This window comes from Phyllobates terribilis, unplaced genomic scaffold (genome assembly GCF_046119375.1).
Source record: "Phyllobates terribilis strain yellow unplaced genomic scaffold, ASM4611937v1 Scaffold_3__8_contigs__length_932513732, whole genome shotgun sequence".
NCBI classification, from domain to species: Eukaryota; Metazoa; Chordata; class Amphibia; order Anura; family Dendrobatidae; genus Phyllobates; species Phyllobates terribilis.
This window is the reverse complement of record NW_027362763.1, coordinates 185,732,648-185,750,309: the sequence shown is the minus strand read 5'-3', so window position 1 is coordinate 185,750,309 and position 17,662 is coordinate 185,732,648. Positions and strand designations below refer to the sequence as shown.

General features: G+C 47.2%; 1 protein-coding gene across 1 annotated transcript in view; it reads right to left on the bottom strand.

Moving 5' to 3' along the window:
• Positions 1–10,003, bottom strand: part of RAB6B (RAB6B, member RAS oncogene family) — a 112,007-nt gene extending 102,004 nt beyond the window's left edge. Inside the window, exon 1 of the mRNA XM_073674331.1 lies at positions 9,632–10,003. Coding sequence (XP_073530432.1) covers positions 9,632–9,983 — 352 coding nt within the window. The 5' untranslated portion in view covers positions 9,984–10,003. The remainder of the gene's footprint in view (positions 1–9,631) is intronic.
• Positions 10,004–17,662: the final 7,659 nt, after the last annotated feature.

The following is a 17,662-nucleotide window of genomic DNA, read 5'->3' as shown; positions in this document are numbered from 1 at the left end:
GGTTTCCCGCCATCCGGAGCCATTTCCCGCCATCTTCGGTCGTTTCCCGCCATCTTCAGCCGTTTTCCCGCCATCGGAGGCCATCTTCGGGACGCAGCGCGGGAAGAAGAGGGGCGTGGACGTCAAAAACACGCGAAGTCCGAAGCCCCGCCCCACGCGCTGACGCCACACAAGGTCCTGGAAGGAGCCCAGCGAGCGCTGACGTCAGCAGCGCGCGACGCCAGGTCCTCAGCGCAGACCATCGTCAGCGGAGCCGCGGCCTACAGAAGAGGATCGCCGGAAGCTAGGCCACGGTTAACCGGGGGGGAGGAAGACATCAGGAACGGAGAGCAAGATGGCGGACCGGCAGCAGACTAAGCTGCCCATCATCGGCAGTGCCCCAGCCATCGCGGGCCCCGACCAGTGCCAGGAGAAGACGCGTGACACAGGAGCAGTCGCGGGAGCAGGTAAGAGGAGTCTCCCTGTCCCAGACGCTGCCAGCGTCAGCCTGCTCCCGGGCCCCCTAGTGGAGCAGCCGATCCCGGGCATCATCAACCGCGGCCCTCTCCAGGCCCCGCCGCAAGGCCCACTGCACCGCGGCGCAAGGGGCTGGTATGCCCTCAACATCCACCGAGTGTGCGCAGAGAGTCACACTTCAGAGGACCCGGACGGGTCTGAAGACCACCGCTATGAGGAACAAGGCGTGTATGAAGGGTATCGCTACCAGTGAACAGTAGCATACCATTGTATATAGTTACCCGTCAGGGTATAAGAACTGTTGTGGGACTGTTTCCACTGAGAGTGTGTGTCCCCGTTGGGACTGTTACCTGTCAAAGTTGCCCCCTTTCCTAAAATCTGGCTGGGGACTGAGAACAGCCATCCCTTTTCCCTACCTGGCCAAGGACTGAGAGCGGCCATCCTGTAAATAGTTGCGCTTCCTAAAGCGCCCCCTACTGGTTTTATAAAAAGACTGCAACGTCTACCTCAAGACAAATTTACTGGACTGTTGCACCTTTAAGAAGCAAGGACACCTGGTCGCAAGTTGCACCGCGGCCAGTACCCAAGAATATGTTTTACTTGAGAATGTTTTATACTGAAAAGTTTTATATGCTGCTAAAAGAGTTTTATGGTATTTTATATGTGTAATACTTGTTAAAAGAGAAAAGTGCTTCCCATAAAGGGATGGGTTAAATGGTTATTGTCTTATATGCGAATGCATTCTAAAAATTTTGCATGTTTTTGAATTGTTTTTACTCTTTTCCAGCCCGAGGACGTGCTGTGGTTTACCAGGGGGGAATGTAGTGCCCTGAGGGTTCGGCCGCTACAGGGGTATTGAACCTCAACCAGAGGTGTGATATTCCACTCCCGGGTAAGGATAGAGTGTGGACCGGGACTTAGTTAGCTGCATGCATCACACCATTTCCGGGGGGCAGCTCAACGGTGCTCCCATTAGTACAGTAATGCAGGCACGACAGATCATGTCCCTGGCTGGAGTGGGGAAGGGGGAGGAAAACCCAGTGATGTAGGAGCAGGAGGGGACAGTTTCTGGGCATAGGTAGGAGCCCATTGGTTGCAAGTCACCTGGGCTCATACACAGAGAGGGAGGTATATAAGGTGGGCACCATCTTAGTTCTGGGTCAGTTCAGTCGTGCAGAGAAGAAGTGCAGTCTGTGAGGAGAGGCTCTGCAGGAGCCCTGCTCCAGGGCCAGGCCTAGAGTAAGGGCCGGGGCCCGAGAGAAGAGAGGAGAACAGGAAGGGAAGTAAGAAGGAACAGAACACCAAGAGGGGCCTAGAGACACGAAGGCAGAAGGAACCCTAAGGACCCAGGAGATCACGGGTGACGGGTTGGCAGAACAGGGTACCGGATCCCAAGTTGGTGGAGGTGACTAATCCTTAACCAAGAACCGGTGGTCATGATCATTTACTGGTGCGACCCCTCACTACACCTACTAGGAAGGCACACCACATAGGGTCAGGGAAGTGGGCACCCAGCCTCCCAGGAGAAGACCCGAGGCAGCTGGACAGGAGTAGTGTCACTGGTGGGGCACGGCTGACGAAAGGATAGAAGGGAGTCCTGTGCCACACTCCGGAATTACCTGGGGGTTGATCGAGCCCCTGCCTGGTGGACGCAGCACGGCTCAGGCGGTCCTACCTGTGCACAAGTAACCTGGATGAGAACTGTGAGTAAAGAACCTGAACTGCAACACCTTGTCTCTGTGCTTTCTCACCATATACAGCACTACTAGTGCTGGGACACCCGTGCACCATCACTCCCATCATCTACACTTACTGCCCTGAGGCTATACTCCTCCCGTGGGGAGTTATCCCATTCTCTGCTGCACACACAACACCAGCCTCAGCGGTCTGCCTAGCAACGGCGTTTCTTATTCACCGCAATCCACGGGTGGCGTAGTCGGACAATTAACCTAAGACTTATACAAGACCACCACTGGTTTGACCACCCTGAGCCACGGGAACGGGTCACCGCCACGGAGACTACAACCCCCAGAGACCCGGCTCCGGGTAACCCACGCACTTGCACGCCCGGCCCAGGGGGCGCGTCACTAGTGCAACCCTTTAGTCATTGCCAGCTATTATTGGCACTTTCCATTTACAACTAGCTACTGGTGCCATCAATCAGTGATCACCAGCAAGTAGTGTCGCCTATCAGTAATATCAGCTATTACTGCCATCTATCAGAAATTACTAGCGCCTAGTGTCATCTATTGTGATTACCAGCTACTAATATATAACATAGCTTCTAATGGCACCTTTAGTTTTGCTAGCTACTAATAGCATTTACTATTGACAACTAGCTAACCGATCAGTGATCACCAGCGAATAATGACACCTATCAATGATTGCCAACTAATAATAAGCCCCATCAGTGATTATCAGCTATTAGTGATACTTATCAGTGACGACCCTTTATTGGTGCCCCCTACCAGTGCTTACTAGTTTCTTGTGCCACCAGTCCATGATTGCCAGCTATTAGTGCCACCTATCAGTTACCAGATATTAGTGCCACAAGATTACCAGCTATTGGTGCCACCTTTTAGGGATTTCCAGCTTTTTTTAAATCAGGTATTACTAGGTACCAGTGCAAACTATCGGAGCTTACCAGCTACTAGCACACCTATCGTAGTTACATAGTTAATATGATTGAAAAATAGATAAATGTCCATCATGTTCAACCGAAGGATTGGAAAAGGTAAAAGTGAAAGGCAAGAAAGTATATAGACATTACATCAGGGGATCACAGATGATTCTTTCATTGAGGTAAAACATTTTTAAAAACAGGCAAGGAAATGTTTTACCTCACCTAAAGAATTATTTGTAATCCCCTGCTGTAATGTCTGTATACTCTTTTGCTCCCTCCCCTGCCCAGGAGATGTGGTATGATCAGACCATGTTCCTGTACGGTCAGACACGGCCATTACACAGTACACAGCAGGGGCACATTTATAAGATTATCTCAGCACAGGAACACTTTTTTAAAACACATCCAATTGTGGAACTCATTATTATTCCAAGATCTATTGGTTAAAATCAACTTTAAAATTAACTTTGTTCGTGGGAAACCCCTTTAAGTGACAAGATTCAGTTCAGATGTTAGTTTGGGCACCCATCAACCTTTCCTGCTACCTGACCGTAGGGGGCCGATGAGTAGCCATGACACTCAGGGGCTGGCTGAAGGCTCCCGTGCCTGTCATGTGATTGCTTCTGTGAAGTCCATACTTGGATTGGCATCACAGAAGACTCTAATTTTCACTATATACAGCAATACTGTAACATTTTTTAAAAACACATCCAATTGTGGAAATTATTATTATTCCAAATTGTATTGATTAAAATCAACTTTAAAATTAACTTTGTTCGTGGGAACACCCCTTTAAATACTATTAAATATTATTAAATACTAACTACATGTTCCACTAATCAGTTATCCCCAGCCAGTAAAGGTATTTACCAGTGATTACAGATAGTAATAGCACCTATTAATAATCACCAGCGAGTAGTGGCACTTATCCACTACAAGCTCCTCCTGTCAATAATTATCAACTATTAGCGCCACCTATCAGTGATTACCAGCTACTAATTTCACCTTTTAGTCATTGCCAGCTCCTAATGGCACTTAACATTAATAACTATCTACCAGCGCCACCAATCAATGATCACCAGTGAGTAGTGCTACCTATCAATGATTACCAGCTACTAGTGCCAACTGTCTGTGATTACCGGCTACTAGCCCCACCTTTTAGTCATTGGCAGTTACTAATAACACTTTATTATTATTAATTTTTTTTAAAGCACCATTAATTACAGGGTTATGTACTTTCATGTAAGATATGTAGAATAAAGTAAACAAATTGACAGACTGGTAGAGAAACAGAGAGGACTCTGCCCTCATGGGCTTACGATCTACAGGGTATTGGAGAAGGAGACAGTAACTACCGATGCCAATAATCAGTGATCACCAGCAAGTAGTGCCACCTATAAGTGAACACCAGATACTAGTGCCATGTATCAGTAATTACCAACTATTAGTGCCACCTATCAGTAATTACCAGTTATTGGTGCTAGGTATCAGTGATTACCATCTACTAATGCAACCTTTTAGTCATCACTAGCTACTAATGGTACTAGTCATTACATACTAGCTACCTGTGCAACCTATCAGTGATTATCAGCTATTAGTACAACCTATTAGTGATCCCCAGTTATTAGTACCACCTATTAATGATCCCCAGTTATTAGTACCACCTATTAGTGATTATCAGCTATCAGTGCCAACTATTAGTGATTACCAGCTATTAGTGCCACCTTTTAGTCATGACTAGTGGTACTTATCATTGATAACTAGCTAATATTGCCACAAATCAGTGTTCACCGGCTATTAGTGCCACCTGTTAATGACTACCAGCTATTAGCGCCACCTATTATCCATTATCAGCTATTAGTGCCACCTATTAGTGATTACCAGCTATTAGTGCTACCTATTAGCGATTATCAGCTATTAGTGCCACCTATTACTGATTACCAGCTATTAGTGAGACCTATTAGTGATTACCAGCTATTAGTGCCACCTATTAGTGATTACCAGCTATTAGTGCTACCTATTAGCGATTATCAGCTATTAGTGCCACCTATTACTGATTATCAGCTATTAGTGCCACCTATTAGTGATTACCAGCTATTAGTGAGACCTATTAGTGATTACCAGCTATTAGTGCCACCTATTAGTGATTATCAGCTATTAGTGCCACCTATTAGTGATTATCAGCTATTAGTGCCACCTATTAGTGATTATCAGCTATTAGTGCCACCTGTTAGTGATTACCAGCTATTAGTACCACCTATTAGTGATTATCAGCTATTAGTGCCACCTATTAGTGAATACCAGCTATTAGTGCCACCTATTAATGAGTACCAGCTATTTGTGCCACCTATTAGTGAGTACCAGCTATTAGTGCCACCTATTAATGATTATCAGCTATTAGTGCCACCTATTACTGATTACCAGCTATTAGTGCCACCTATTAGTGAATACCAGCTATTACTGCCACCTATTAGTGATTACCAGCTATTAGTACCACCTATTAGTGAGTACCAGCTATTAGTGCCACTTATTAGTGAGTACCAGCTATTAGTGCCACCTATTAGTGGTTACCGGCTATTAGTGCCTCCTATTAGTGAGTACCAGATATTAGTGCCACCTATTAGTGAGTACCAGCTATTAGTACCACCAATTAGTGATTACCAGCTATTAGTGCCACCTGTTAGTGATTACCAGCTATTAGTACCACCAATTAGTGATTACCAGCATTTAGTACCACCAATTAGTGATTACCAGCTATTAGTACCACCAATTAGTGATTACCAGCTATTAGTACCACCAATTAGTGATTACCAGCTATTAGTACCACCCTTAATTGATTACCAGCTATTACTGACACTTATCAGTGATCACCAGCTATTAGTGCTCGTTATCAGCAGCATTTTGAGTGATTAAAGTCACTCTGTTAGTTAATTAGAGATGTCTAGAGGATTTCACGTAGGAAGGCACATCATACCCAAGTAATCTGAAATTCTGTGAGATTACGGTCAGACATTACAAAGCCTTCCGTGATGCCTTAATGTGAGACTTGACTCTGAGCTTAAAGGAAGGTAATTGGTAAAATTGTGAAAGATTTCTGCCTCCTACGATAAATCACTGGACCTTTACATTTTTACAAATAACGGCCCCATTAGTATTGCTGCTTCTGGTGGCTGAGACCATGAGTTTCAATCCTATCAGGGAAAACATCAGCATGGAGGTTGGATCTAATCATTATATGGTATTTCTGTGGGGTTAGATCTAGATACTGATAGATGCGCTAATTTCCTGTCCAAAGGCTCGTCTGATTTGGACAATCCTTTGTTACTTGACAGAGCACATGGTGAGCTGCAATAACCCATTGTAATCAGCTTTTATGATCAATGGGATCCTGTGCTGATTTATAAATTTTCATTATTGAAATGTACAGGTAGACTCAGGTCTTCTAGAAGAAATTATACTATTATACTCCAAAATTACATATGAGAATGTGAGTAACCCCTTTAGATGGGTTATCAGGGACATTGCTTATTTTTTGCTATAGGGCTAAGATCTTACAGACAGGTAGCTGCTAACTAACTGCTTGTTGTGTCTGACCTGGCGCTGATCTCTGCCGGGTCAGAGCAGTCACAGTCCGCTTTTGTCAGCGATTCTGTGGTTTCTGGTGATGTCACTTCGACAGAACAACATCTTTTTTTTTTGCTCTGCTCTGTTGACGGGGCATCTCTGCTGATGTCATACTTATTGACAGCCGGCTCCCCGCTGCCTAATTGCGGGGAGCCAGCTGTCAATCCATATGAAGTCATGAGAGACGCCCCGTCAACAGAGCAGAAGAGGAAGAGCTTCTTTGTTGACATGAGGTCAAATGAAGCAGCTAGCCAGAGTAGTCTAAGTAGTCTCTTACCAGGCAGGGATCGGCGCGGGCAGAAAGGCCATGTAGTTGCTACCTACCTGCCGGTAAGATCTTAGCCCTATAGCAAAAAATAAGCAAAGTCCCTGATAACCCCTTTAAGTAGGCCAGCATCGGCGAGCCTGACTTTGATAAATGACATGTATAGAAGTGTTTGAGATGGATGAATACCACTTGTGCACACCACTGTGGAATATAGTGGCCTATATACGGTAAAAAGGGATGATAAATAACGATACACATTTATCTACATATATAAGCCTCACCATAATAACTAAAATGCCTCCTTTCTTCGCAGCTGATTGTAAAGGCCTAAGTGATAAAGATTGTGCTGAGGTCAAAAAGTCCCTAAATATTAGTCCAGAGCTGTCACCTCTGACCTGCAGCTTTATGTGGAATGTGAAAATGTCAATATTCTTAATGTGAAAGGCTCATGAAACAGCCATGTGTCCTTCTTTCATAGGTTTGCTTGTATATATTCTCCTTTCAAGGAGATTAGGAATATTTTTTATTGTTGGTGACTACTACCTAAAGGTACACAATAAATGCTCTAAACGTACAGGATCCTCTTTCATAATAACACGTAAAGGGGGTGTCTGGTTTTGGAAACTTAATATCAAATATATAATTTGGTAATTCTGAGTCCTAAATGTTGATATCTTCCTCAATTAGCTGGCTCAGAAAACAGGTACGAAAGAAAGTCTCTGTCTTTGGAGGACCCAAACCATGTAATACTTGATTTTTCCTGCGGTGGTGCTGCAGGGAAATTGAATGCTCGCTGAAAGATAACAGAAAGATAACAACTGATTGTTCTAACAGCAAGACACCTTTCGGGGGGCTGTTCTAACAAAAAGGCAATGTCAAAGTAGAAATTCCCTTTGAGGGCAATTTCTAGTAAAATCATATGAACATATGAGTAGTTAATTTTGGCATTGGCCTAGAGGGTCTCATCTTTTAGCCCCACTATGGGCTAAAGCTGCGCATACACAAGAGATGGGCTGCACTACAGCCAACTTTCCAGACTCCCCCTCTACACAGAAATGGTCGGCTCAGCCATGAAGACATGTTTTTTCCACAGGGAGAGTGGAGAAAGCCATTGCCAGACTCCTTTGGCCATGGCTTGTCTTCCCTGAAATCAAAAGAATTAGCCATCGAAATTGCAATGGCCCAATGCTTCTCTCCCCAACATCATCTTTCAGGAGAGAGTAAGGAGGCCCCAGTGCACATCAGATAGTTGTTCACTTTAAAACTGGTTGGTTTGGCTGACTTTCTTCTAATATGGGGCCTTAAGGCGAGCAGGTAATACTGCATTTCACTTATCATGTGCAAGGGTGGTTTGTGCAGAGGGCTTTCTGTGTCTCTCATCTCAGGGTGACTTGGATTCAGTCCTGTTCTCATTGTAAAATTTTGTAAAAAAGAGCAAAAATTATTTTTAGTAATTTTAACATTGCTCCATATTTCAGTTTCTTAATTAGAGTAATACTTTTGTATGTAATATGGATACATTTCCAGACGGATGGGTCAGATTTACATAGATCGGAGACAATGGTATGGTCCACACGAAGGTCATCAACTCAGCATTTTGGCTTACATTGAGCAATGCTTGGCTGAACTGTTATTATCCTAATATATTATCATATGTATGAAACTGTTGTATAGTCCTAAAATCATAAGTGAAAGCTAATAATTACTATAGTAATTTATCTCTAATTATAAGCGATAGTTTTCCAAGTTCTTGTTAAGTTGAAGCCTTTAGTATATAGCCATATAAGATGGTGAACATGAATAAACCCTGAAGCAGCAGCTTGTGATAGAAATCAGTAAATATGCCATAATCCATTGCTTTATGTATAGGAAGGTCAACCGGACTTTACTGAGGATTTTAATAAGTTATATATATCTAAATATCCACCACCTTTGACTAACAACCTCCCCTGCTCCACAGATAACAGAGAAGCCGTCTGTGTCTCTCGTACATATCCCAGGAGTCATTAAGGGTGTGTCCGACTGAAAAAAAAAATGTACATTACACCATAGGAAGCCTGCAACCTGCTGTGTAATAAAATAATGCCGTGGAGATCAGACGACGTTAACTCTTTTTTATGTCTCCTTGTGTTGGAGAAAATCAGTTTATGGTGGAGATGTGTCTTACGAGAAGCTTCTAACAAGAACATTAGGCCTGGACCCAAGCTAAGTAATAGATGACGAGAAATAATGGTCTACTGTTACATATTTCTATATGGCGGCTGATTCCTACAAAGACATCGCCAATTCCTAATAACCCTTTACGCTGAGCAGCTAAATGGTGATACATTTTGTAACAAACCCAAAAATTCATAATTTTTTCAATTGAAATTTTATCAGGATGCTAGCTACTAATCGAAGTAGAGGGGGGGGGGTGACACTTCTGCGTCAATGTGGGAGGGGTTAAAGCCTCACCTGTGCACCCCTCTCTGATTATAAATTGGGGGGCTTTATATGAGGAGGACATATTTTCAGGGATGAGGAAAGGTTGGCAGGAGGTGAAGATAGGAAGACATTTAGAGCTGGTCTACCGGTCTATGGATGCCATGGGAAAGACAATATAGTCTTACCTGTAAATGCATAAAACAGCGGGGTGCATGGGATAAAGTGACAGCACTTACCGCTCTGTTCTCCTAGAAATACCAGCTTGAATTTCCTCAGTGGGTTTCCAAAATCTCCCCCTGCAGACATGATGCTCGGGGAAGGACCAGGAGACAGGACCAGGAAAAAGAGCAGCCAAATCCCTTTTCTGCAGGATGGTCTGTCTTCTCTTGGTCCTGTGTGTCTGCTCTGGAGTCTGGGATGCTGAATGGAGGCTGGAGAGGAGGAAAAGGTGGTGGTTAACTGGGTGGTGTCTGCAGTAAGGCAGGAATAGGTTAATATCCTCCCTGGGAGAGGCAGAGCAGGCAGTACAGTAGGTGAATAAGGATGCTCTAGGCTGCTCTGCTCAACATCTCTCCCCTCCCCACCCATCCACAATACGCCTGCGTGCTCCTGCTCCCCCCTCACTCACTGCTGCCCCAGCTTTGCTGATGTCAGTGCACAAGCCGATTCAGAGACCGAATGACAGACAAGCTGAAGAATGCTGCCATACAAATACCTGCACTGTTATGCAGTTGGAGCAGACGCAATCCCTGTAGTGCCGCCAAGACAGGATTTTTGCATTTCAATGTTATTTTGTTTCTGCTATAGAAATCCCTCTCCGCTAAATTCTGAGTACACCGCTCTAAATTTCGTACTTAAGTGACCCTTTTATATATCAATCATCTTTCTAACCAATTGCAATAGGTGAGAAAACACATTTATTTTTGTACAAATGTGCAGGATTTATTGCTGCTATCTCTTTGCTTCAGTACCTATGTCATTTCCAACATCTTGAAAGGAAGTGGTGAATATAAGCGCCATCAATCCTTCTTTTTTTTTGGATCAGTTAAAAAGGATTTCCAATAATTTATTTTTAGATTGAGTTTAAAAAAATAAACTCAGCTATACTCACCCACCGCTGCTCCAGTGCTGACTCTCCACCATTGCCTCCGGTCTTTGTTGACAGACTGCAGCGGTGGCAAAGTTGTCCAATCGCTGAACTCAGCCATGATGCCGAGATAGTATGAGACCACATACTTTCCACTGAAAGATGATGTTGGGGAGAGAAGCATTGGGCCATTGCAACTTCTATGGCTAATTCTTTTGTTTTCAGGGAAGATAAGCCCTATCAGTAACAAAAATTATTCTCGCAAAAACCCCTATTTGTCTATTTTATGCATCAGTTATGCATATAGATAGATGATAGACAGATAGATAGATATGGATATATGAATAGATATCTAATATATACTGTATAATCGTCTTATCCTGTCTGTCTGTCCTTCTGTCTAGGAAATCCCGCGTAGCTGATTGGTCCGGCCGCGACCAATCAGTGACGCGGGATTTCAGAAAAAGATGGCTGCCGTTAGTGGCTCATCTGCCGCACGGAGGTCAGCGGCGATACAGACAGGAGATGACCGGCGCTAGCCGGTCATCTCCCAGTTGCTCGAAGCAGAAGTACCCCGACCGACGTCGCCGCTGACCTCCATGCGGCTACCGTCGGGAGATCAGCGGCTAGGGTCGCTGATCTCCCGACGGCAAGTGTGAAGGGAGGACCGGGGAGAGGCGCCGCCGGTCCGGATACTTCTGCTGCGAGCAGCCGGTCATCTCCCGGCTGCTCGCAGCGGAAGTACCCGCACAGGCAGCGCCGCTCCCCAGTCCTCACTAATACGATTCGCTGATTGGTCGCGGCCGCCGGCTACCAGCTAGTATATATATACAGGTGCTTCTAACTAAATTAGAATATCATCAAAAAGTTAATTTATTTCAGTTCTTCAATACAAAAAGTGAAACTCATATATTATATAGAGTCATTACAAGCAGAGTGATCTATTTCAAGTGTTTATTTCTGTTAATGTTGATGACTATGGCTTACAGCCAATGAAAACACAAAAGTCATTATCTCAGTAAATTAGATTATTAACAAAAACACCCGCAAATGCTTCCTAAGCATTTAAAAAGGTCCCTTAGTCTGTTTCAGTAGGCTCCACAATCATGAAGACTGCTGACTTGACAGATGTCCAGAAAGCAGTCATTGACACACTCCACAAGGTCCTAAAGTTGAAATTTTCCCCCTGGGCTGTGGGGTACTCGGTACCGGGCCAGTCGGTGCAGGGGATGTCACGGTGGCAGTGACCCAGTCCGTGACCCAGGGTGGTCAATAAAAGGGGATTATTGGAAGGGGATTATAGTTTTTATAGTTTAATGTTCATGACGCCACCTGTGGTATGCAGCTATATGGAGCCGCTGCTGCGATGCTGATCCTCTGCAGCTGATGATGACGCAGCAGAGTTGGTTCAGCTCTCCACAGGCAGAGCTTAGCTCCAGGGCAGGAAGTGGTGATGCGATAGATGTTTCTGTGCAGTGTAGTGCAGGGGATGGTGCAGATAATGACCAGTCCACAACTTAATGGCGGTTTCCTCTTATCTTTACTTGCGGTGGTTAGGCAGACCGGGTTACGGGTACTAGCTGGTAGTAGAGGTCCAGGCGGCCTGGAAGCAAGTTGGGAATCCACCTCGCCAGGTGAAGTTGGAGACCTTCCCTTTGCGCTAATCTCTTTGGCCCTGCTGCTTGTAGCTATGCTGTGGCTCTCGTCCCTGAGTAAAACATCTTTGTGCTCACCCGTATGGCAGGCAGCTCAGGCCTTCCTGGAGTGTCGCTCCCACGTGGCGGTGCTGGGCCCTATGTGCTGCTGAGCCTCCGGGCGTCTGGTGGGGCCAGGAGACCTGCAGTCTCCTGCCCTCCGGTTTCTGCTGCTGGGCCTTCAGTGCCCCACAACTAGTGTTGAGCCACCCCCGTAGTGTTCGAGTTCGGTTCGGTTCGTCGAACACCCGTGTGTTCGTCGAACTGTTCGTCGAACTGTTCGTCGAACACCTTCGAACACCGTTAAAACCAATGGCAGGCAAACAAAAACACATAGAAACACATAGAAAACACCTTCAAAGGTGTCCAAAAGCTGACAAACTGCTCAGAAGACACAACTAACACATGGAAAAGTGACAAGTACATATAGTCATGCGAAAAGAAAAGAGGTGGAGGAGTAAAAGGAGGGGGAGACACAGATATAGGCATGTCATGCCCTTCTAAAATCCAAAAAGTGAGAAGCCGAGACGGCCAGTCCGCTCCTGCCCGTGCCACCTCCGTGTCGCCGGGTTTGTGCCAGAGCCGCGGTGAACCCTGACGGCCAGCCCCCCTCTCCCAATACTGGTGCCTGTCCGCTGGTGGGTCGAGAGAGCCCCCCTGTGGTGGAGGCAGCTCTAAGCTTTTTAATTTAAATTGTCCCTCTAATTTGAATGAATACACTTTAAATCCATTTACAAGGATCTATTGGAGGGCAAGTCTCATGCCAGCAGCCGCGTAATTCCAGCTCCAGTAGCGTCCACTAAAGCTGCTGCAGTTAAAAAGCTTTTATAAGGATCGAGCTCGGCTGTCCACCGCAAGGCATCCTAGTGCCAGTCCCAGCCCCTATGCCTTGGGGTGCCTCCTGATGCTCTTCACTAAGTATCCCGTGGTCCCGAAGCATTTCCTTTGAAAAAATTAAGTGTCCAAACTACAGGTGGTGTAGCTTGCTTAACAGCCGGGATAATCCGCTGACTAGCAGACACTGCTACTAGGCACAAAGTATTTCCTGGGCTAGATGCAGTTAAAAATTTGTAAGTAGATACTCTCGTTGGATGCTGAGAAAGCATTCCATAGAGTCTCCTGGCACGCCATATATGATTCTCTTAAAAAGCTTGGGGTAGGGGTCTAGGGGACCCTTTTATAGCCAAAATCACGGCCCTGTATCACAATACGTCACCTAGGCTGAAGATAAATGGAACTGTAGCACCGAGGGCTCGGTTGCTACAGACGTATTGCACCTCACCCAGAGGTGTGATATCTCACTCTCAGATAAGGATGGAGTGTGGATCAGGACCCGACACCTGCATGCATTACACCACATTGCCGTGGGGCAGGGCGACCAATATGCCCCTGAGATGGGCACGACAGTCCCTGTCCCTGGCTGGAGTGGGGGGAGGGAACACTGAGGAAGGGGAACCCTGCAGTGCAGGAGCAGGGAGGAAGCAGTTCCTGGGTGCATTGAGAAGGGAGTATAAAAGGTGGGCACCATCTTAGTTCAGTGCAGAGAAGTCTGAGCAGAAGTGGCAGGGAGCAGGGGCTCTGCATGAGCTCTGCTCCGGAGGCGGGCCTAGTAACAGAGGCCCAGGCCTGCAAGAGGGAGAAGGAAGGAAGAGGAGCGGAGAAGACTCCAGGAACGAGGAATGAAGGGATCCCAGGGGTGCGGACGGGCGAGTCGCCACCGCACGCCCGAATCCACCTGCGTGGAGGGGTCAGGCCAAAGGGGGAGACCGGTCCCCGAACTAGTGGAGGCAGGAAACGACCCTCAGCTAGAAACCGGAGGCTCTGACATTTTATGTGGCGCAGTCCCTTGCTCCACCCGCTAGGAAGGCACCACATAGGGTCAGGGAAACTGGCGCCAAGTTTACCAAGAGGAGGCCCGAGGCAGCCGGACAGAAGTGTTGGTAAGAAAGGCCAGACAAAGGACACACAAAGGGGGTCCTGTGAAGCGCTCCAAAGTTATCTGGGAGTTGTCTGAGCCCCTCACCTGGTGAGCACAGTACGACGTGGGCAGCCGTTACCTGCAGACGTGGTCTGGATAATAAGAACTGTGAGTAAAGGCCCTGAACTGCATCACTGACTCCGTGTCGTTACTGCTGCTGCCCTGCACCATCACCCCCATCCTCCGCATACACTGCCCTGAGGCTATACTCCTCCCGTGGGGAGTTATGCTACGCTCTGCTGCACCCACAACACCAGCCTTAGCGGTCTGCCCTGTAGCGGCGGTTCACTCTGACCGCAATCCACGGGTGGCGTAGTCGGACATTTAAACATCAAAACCACATAAATAGTTCCGCCACTGGTTTGACCGCCCTGAGCCACGGAACCGGATCGCCGCCACGAAGACTACAACCACCAGCATCCACCAAAAAGGGTCCGGCTCCGGGTGTCCCAAGGCCCAGGGGGTGCGTCAGAACATTTTCATCACCTTTCACAATCACCAATGGGACAAGGCAGGGATGTCCTCTGTCCCCTCTCTTATACATCCTAGTGACGGAGCACCTGCTCTCATCAATTTGCCATAACCCCAATATTAGGTGGATTGAGGTGGGAGGCACCGAGTACAAGTGCTCTCTATTTGCTGATGATGTCCTAGTATATATCACTCAATCACATATATCCATCCCTGCTGTTATGGCTGAAATAGATCACTTTGTTACATGGTAAAATTTTAAAATCAATGCAGCGAAGTCTGAGGCCCTCGATGTCTCCCTCCCTAAATCCATATAGGATTCCATCCAGTCCAACTTTCCCTTTGCCTGGCCCTCACAGGGTATCAAATACTTAGGAATTCCTATTCATAGAGACCTCTCCCATCTATGTTATCTTAATTTTGGGCCCTTTATTGAACAATTCCATACAGACCACGGTTGGCAAGTTGGAACTGTGAGATTCACTACGTGCACCACTGGTATTTTGTGGAAAAGCACATGTAAGATTCTGCAACAGTCTCTGCTGATACTCCTGCATGCGTGCATCCCTTTCTATGGCAGGAATAATTTCTGCAAATTTACTTTTGTACCGGGGATCTAACAGTGTGGCAACCCAGTAGTCAGGATTATTTCTAATTCTCACAATTCGAGGGTCATGTTGCAGGTAGTGCAGCAAGAAGGCACTCATGTGTGTTGCGCATCCAGGAGCACCAAGTCCCTGTTGTGTTGGTGGCGAGGTAACAATCATGCTTCCTTCCTCTGTCCTCTCCCCCCAACCTCGCACAACAGAAATGTGATCAAGGTCTCCCTCATCTGATGAGTCTTCCATCAGTTCGTCCTCCACTTCTTCCTGGGCTCCTGCACCTTCCTCACTAGTTTGGCTGCTACCATGCGCCCTGGTAAAATCATCTCCCCCACCCTCACATGCCTGCCGCCCTGGTGCTGCCGACCGTCTGGACCTTGCAGATGTTAGCCCTTCCGCATACAACTCCTCCTCCTCTACTTCCTCCACCTCCTCTTGTGCCACCACCTGACTCCGAATTCTGTTTAACATGTGCTCCAGCATGTAAATCACCGGAATAGTCATGCTGATAATGGCATCGTCAGCACTAAACATCTTCGTCGCCATTTCAAAACTGTGCAGAAGGGTGCATAGGTCCCTGATCTGAGACCACTCCTCCAGCGTGATTTGCCCCACCTCTGAATCTCGTTGGCCCAGGCTATACGTCAGAACGTATTGCACCAGGGCTTGTCGGTGCTGCCACAGTCGCTGCAACATGTGCAGAGTTGAATTCCACCGGGTAGGCACATCGCATTTTAGCCGGTGAAGTGGCAGGCCCAACGACTTCTGTAGAGATGTAAGTCGCTGAGCTGCGGGATGCGAACGGCGGAAGTGAGCACACAGCGACCGTGCCCTCTGCAGAAGGCCATCTAGTCTGGGATAGTGGGCTAAAAATTGCTGGACAACCAGGTTCAACACGTGAGCCATACAAGGCACGTGTGTGACATTGCCCCGGCGAAGGGCCGCACCCAGGTTTGCAGCATTGTCGCACACGGCCTTCCCTGGTTTCAGGTACAGTGGAGACAACCATTCATGAAATTGGTTCTCCAGAGCTGACCACAACTCCTCAGCTGTGTGACTCACATTTCCCAGACATTTCAATGTAAAAACCGCCTGATGACGTTGAGCCCTACTGCCAGCATAGTAAGGAGGTGTGCAGGATCCCTTCTGCGCAGTTAGAAAGCTTGTGGCATGACCAGACAGGCTTTGGGTGCAGGTGGAAGACCGAGAGGAGGTTGAGGAGGCAGAAGCAGTGGAGGAAAAATGACATAAAGAGGATTGACGCACAACTCGTGGGGACGGCAAGACTTGGACAGCAGCCCCTTGTCCTGCTGTCACCATAGTTACCCAGTGCCCAGTCAGCGACATGTAACACCCCTGTCCATGCCTACTCGTCCAAGTGTCTGTGGTGAAATGCACCCTGTCACACACAGAGTTTCTCAAAGAAGCGGTGATGTTGTGTGCGACATGCTGGTGGAGCGCAGGCACACCTTTCTTTGAGAAGTAGTGCCGACTGGGCATCTGGTACTGGGGCACTGCGACGGACATAAGGTCTCGAAAATCCTCTGTGTCCACCAGGCGGAAAGGCAGCATTTCTGTAGCCAAGAGCTTGCAGATGGTGAAATTCAACCTCTTAGCTTTCTCATGGCTAGGAGGAAATGGTCTTTTACTTGTCCACATCTGAGGGACCGAGGGCTGGCTATTGTGCTTAGACGGGGTTGATAAGGGTGTCCCCGGCAAACTGCCGGTCTGTGAGGAAGATGCAGGCGGACATGTTAGGTTGCCTTGATCCAAAGGTGGTGCTATCGATGTCGGACAGCGCTCAAGACCAGCTGGTGTTACCACCTCCAAAGAAAATGATGACCTGCCAATCACGCTGGCTGTTGCGGGTAAAGAGGTGGCAGGTCTGCGCCCCAAAACAGGTGTGACTGCTGTCCACCCAGTCACAGAGGATGAAGAGGCCGCGGATGCACAAGATATGGCAGACGGTGGTTGGCCCGGCCGGCTAGACCGCATTGTAGCACACTGAGCTTCCCACTGCAACTTATGCTTCATGTCCATGTGCCGGTTCATGCATGAAGTACTCAAACTATGTATTTTTTGGCCTCTACTTAGCTTTTGCTGACAAATGTTACAGATAACACGAGTTGGGTCATCTTTATCGATCTGAAAAAATGCCCAGGCTATGCAAGGCTTAGCACCCATGCGACCTGAAGAGCCACCACGACTTGTGGTGAGAGGCAGAGTTGTGTTTGAGGATGCAGTTGTTGACGTGCTTCCAGTACTACGTCTCTGTCCAGGAAGGCGCAACCTGACCTCGTCGTCACTAGCATCTTCCTCCACCTCCTCTGCTGACCTCATCTCTTGGCTGACTGTGGGTTGACAGTAAGTGGGATCTCCGACCTCATCATCATCACCCTGTGCGTTATCACACCCGTCGTCCTCAGAGCCAACCT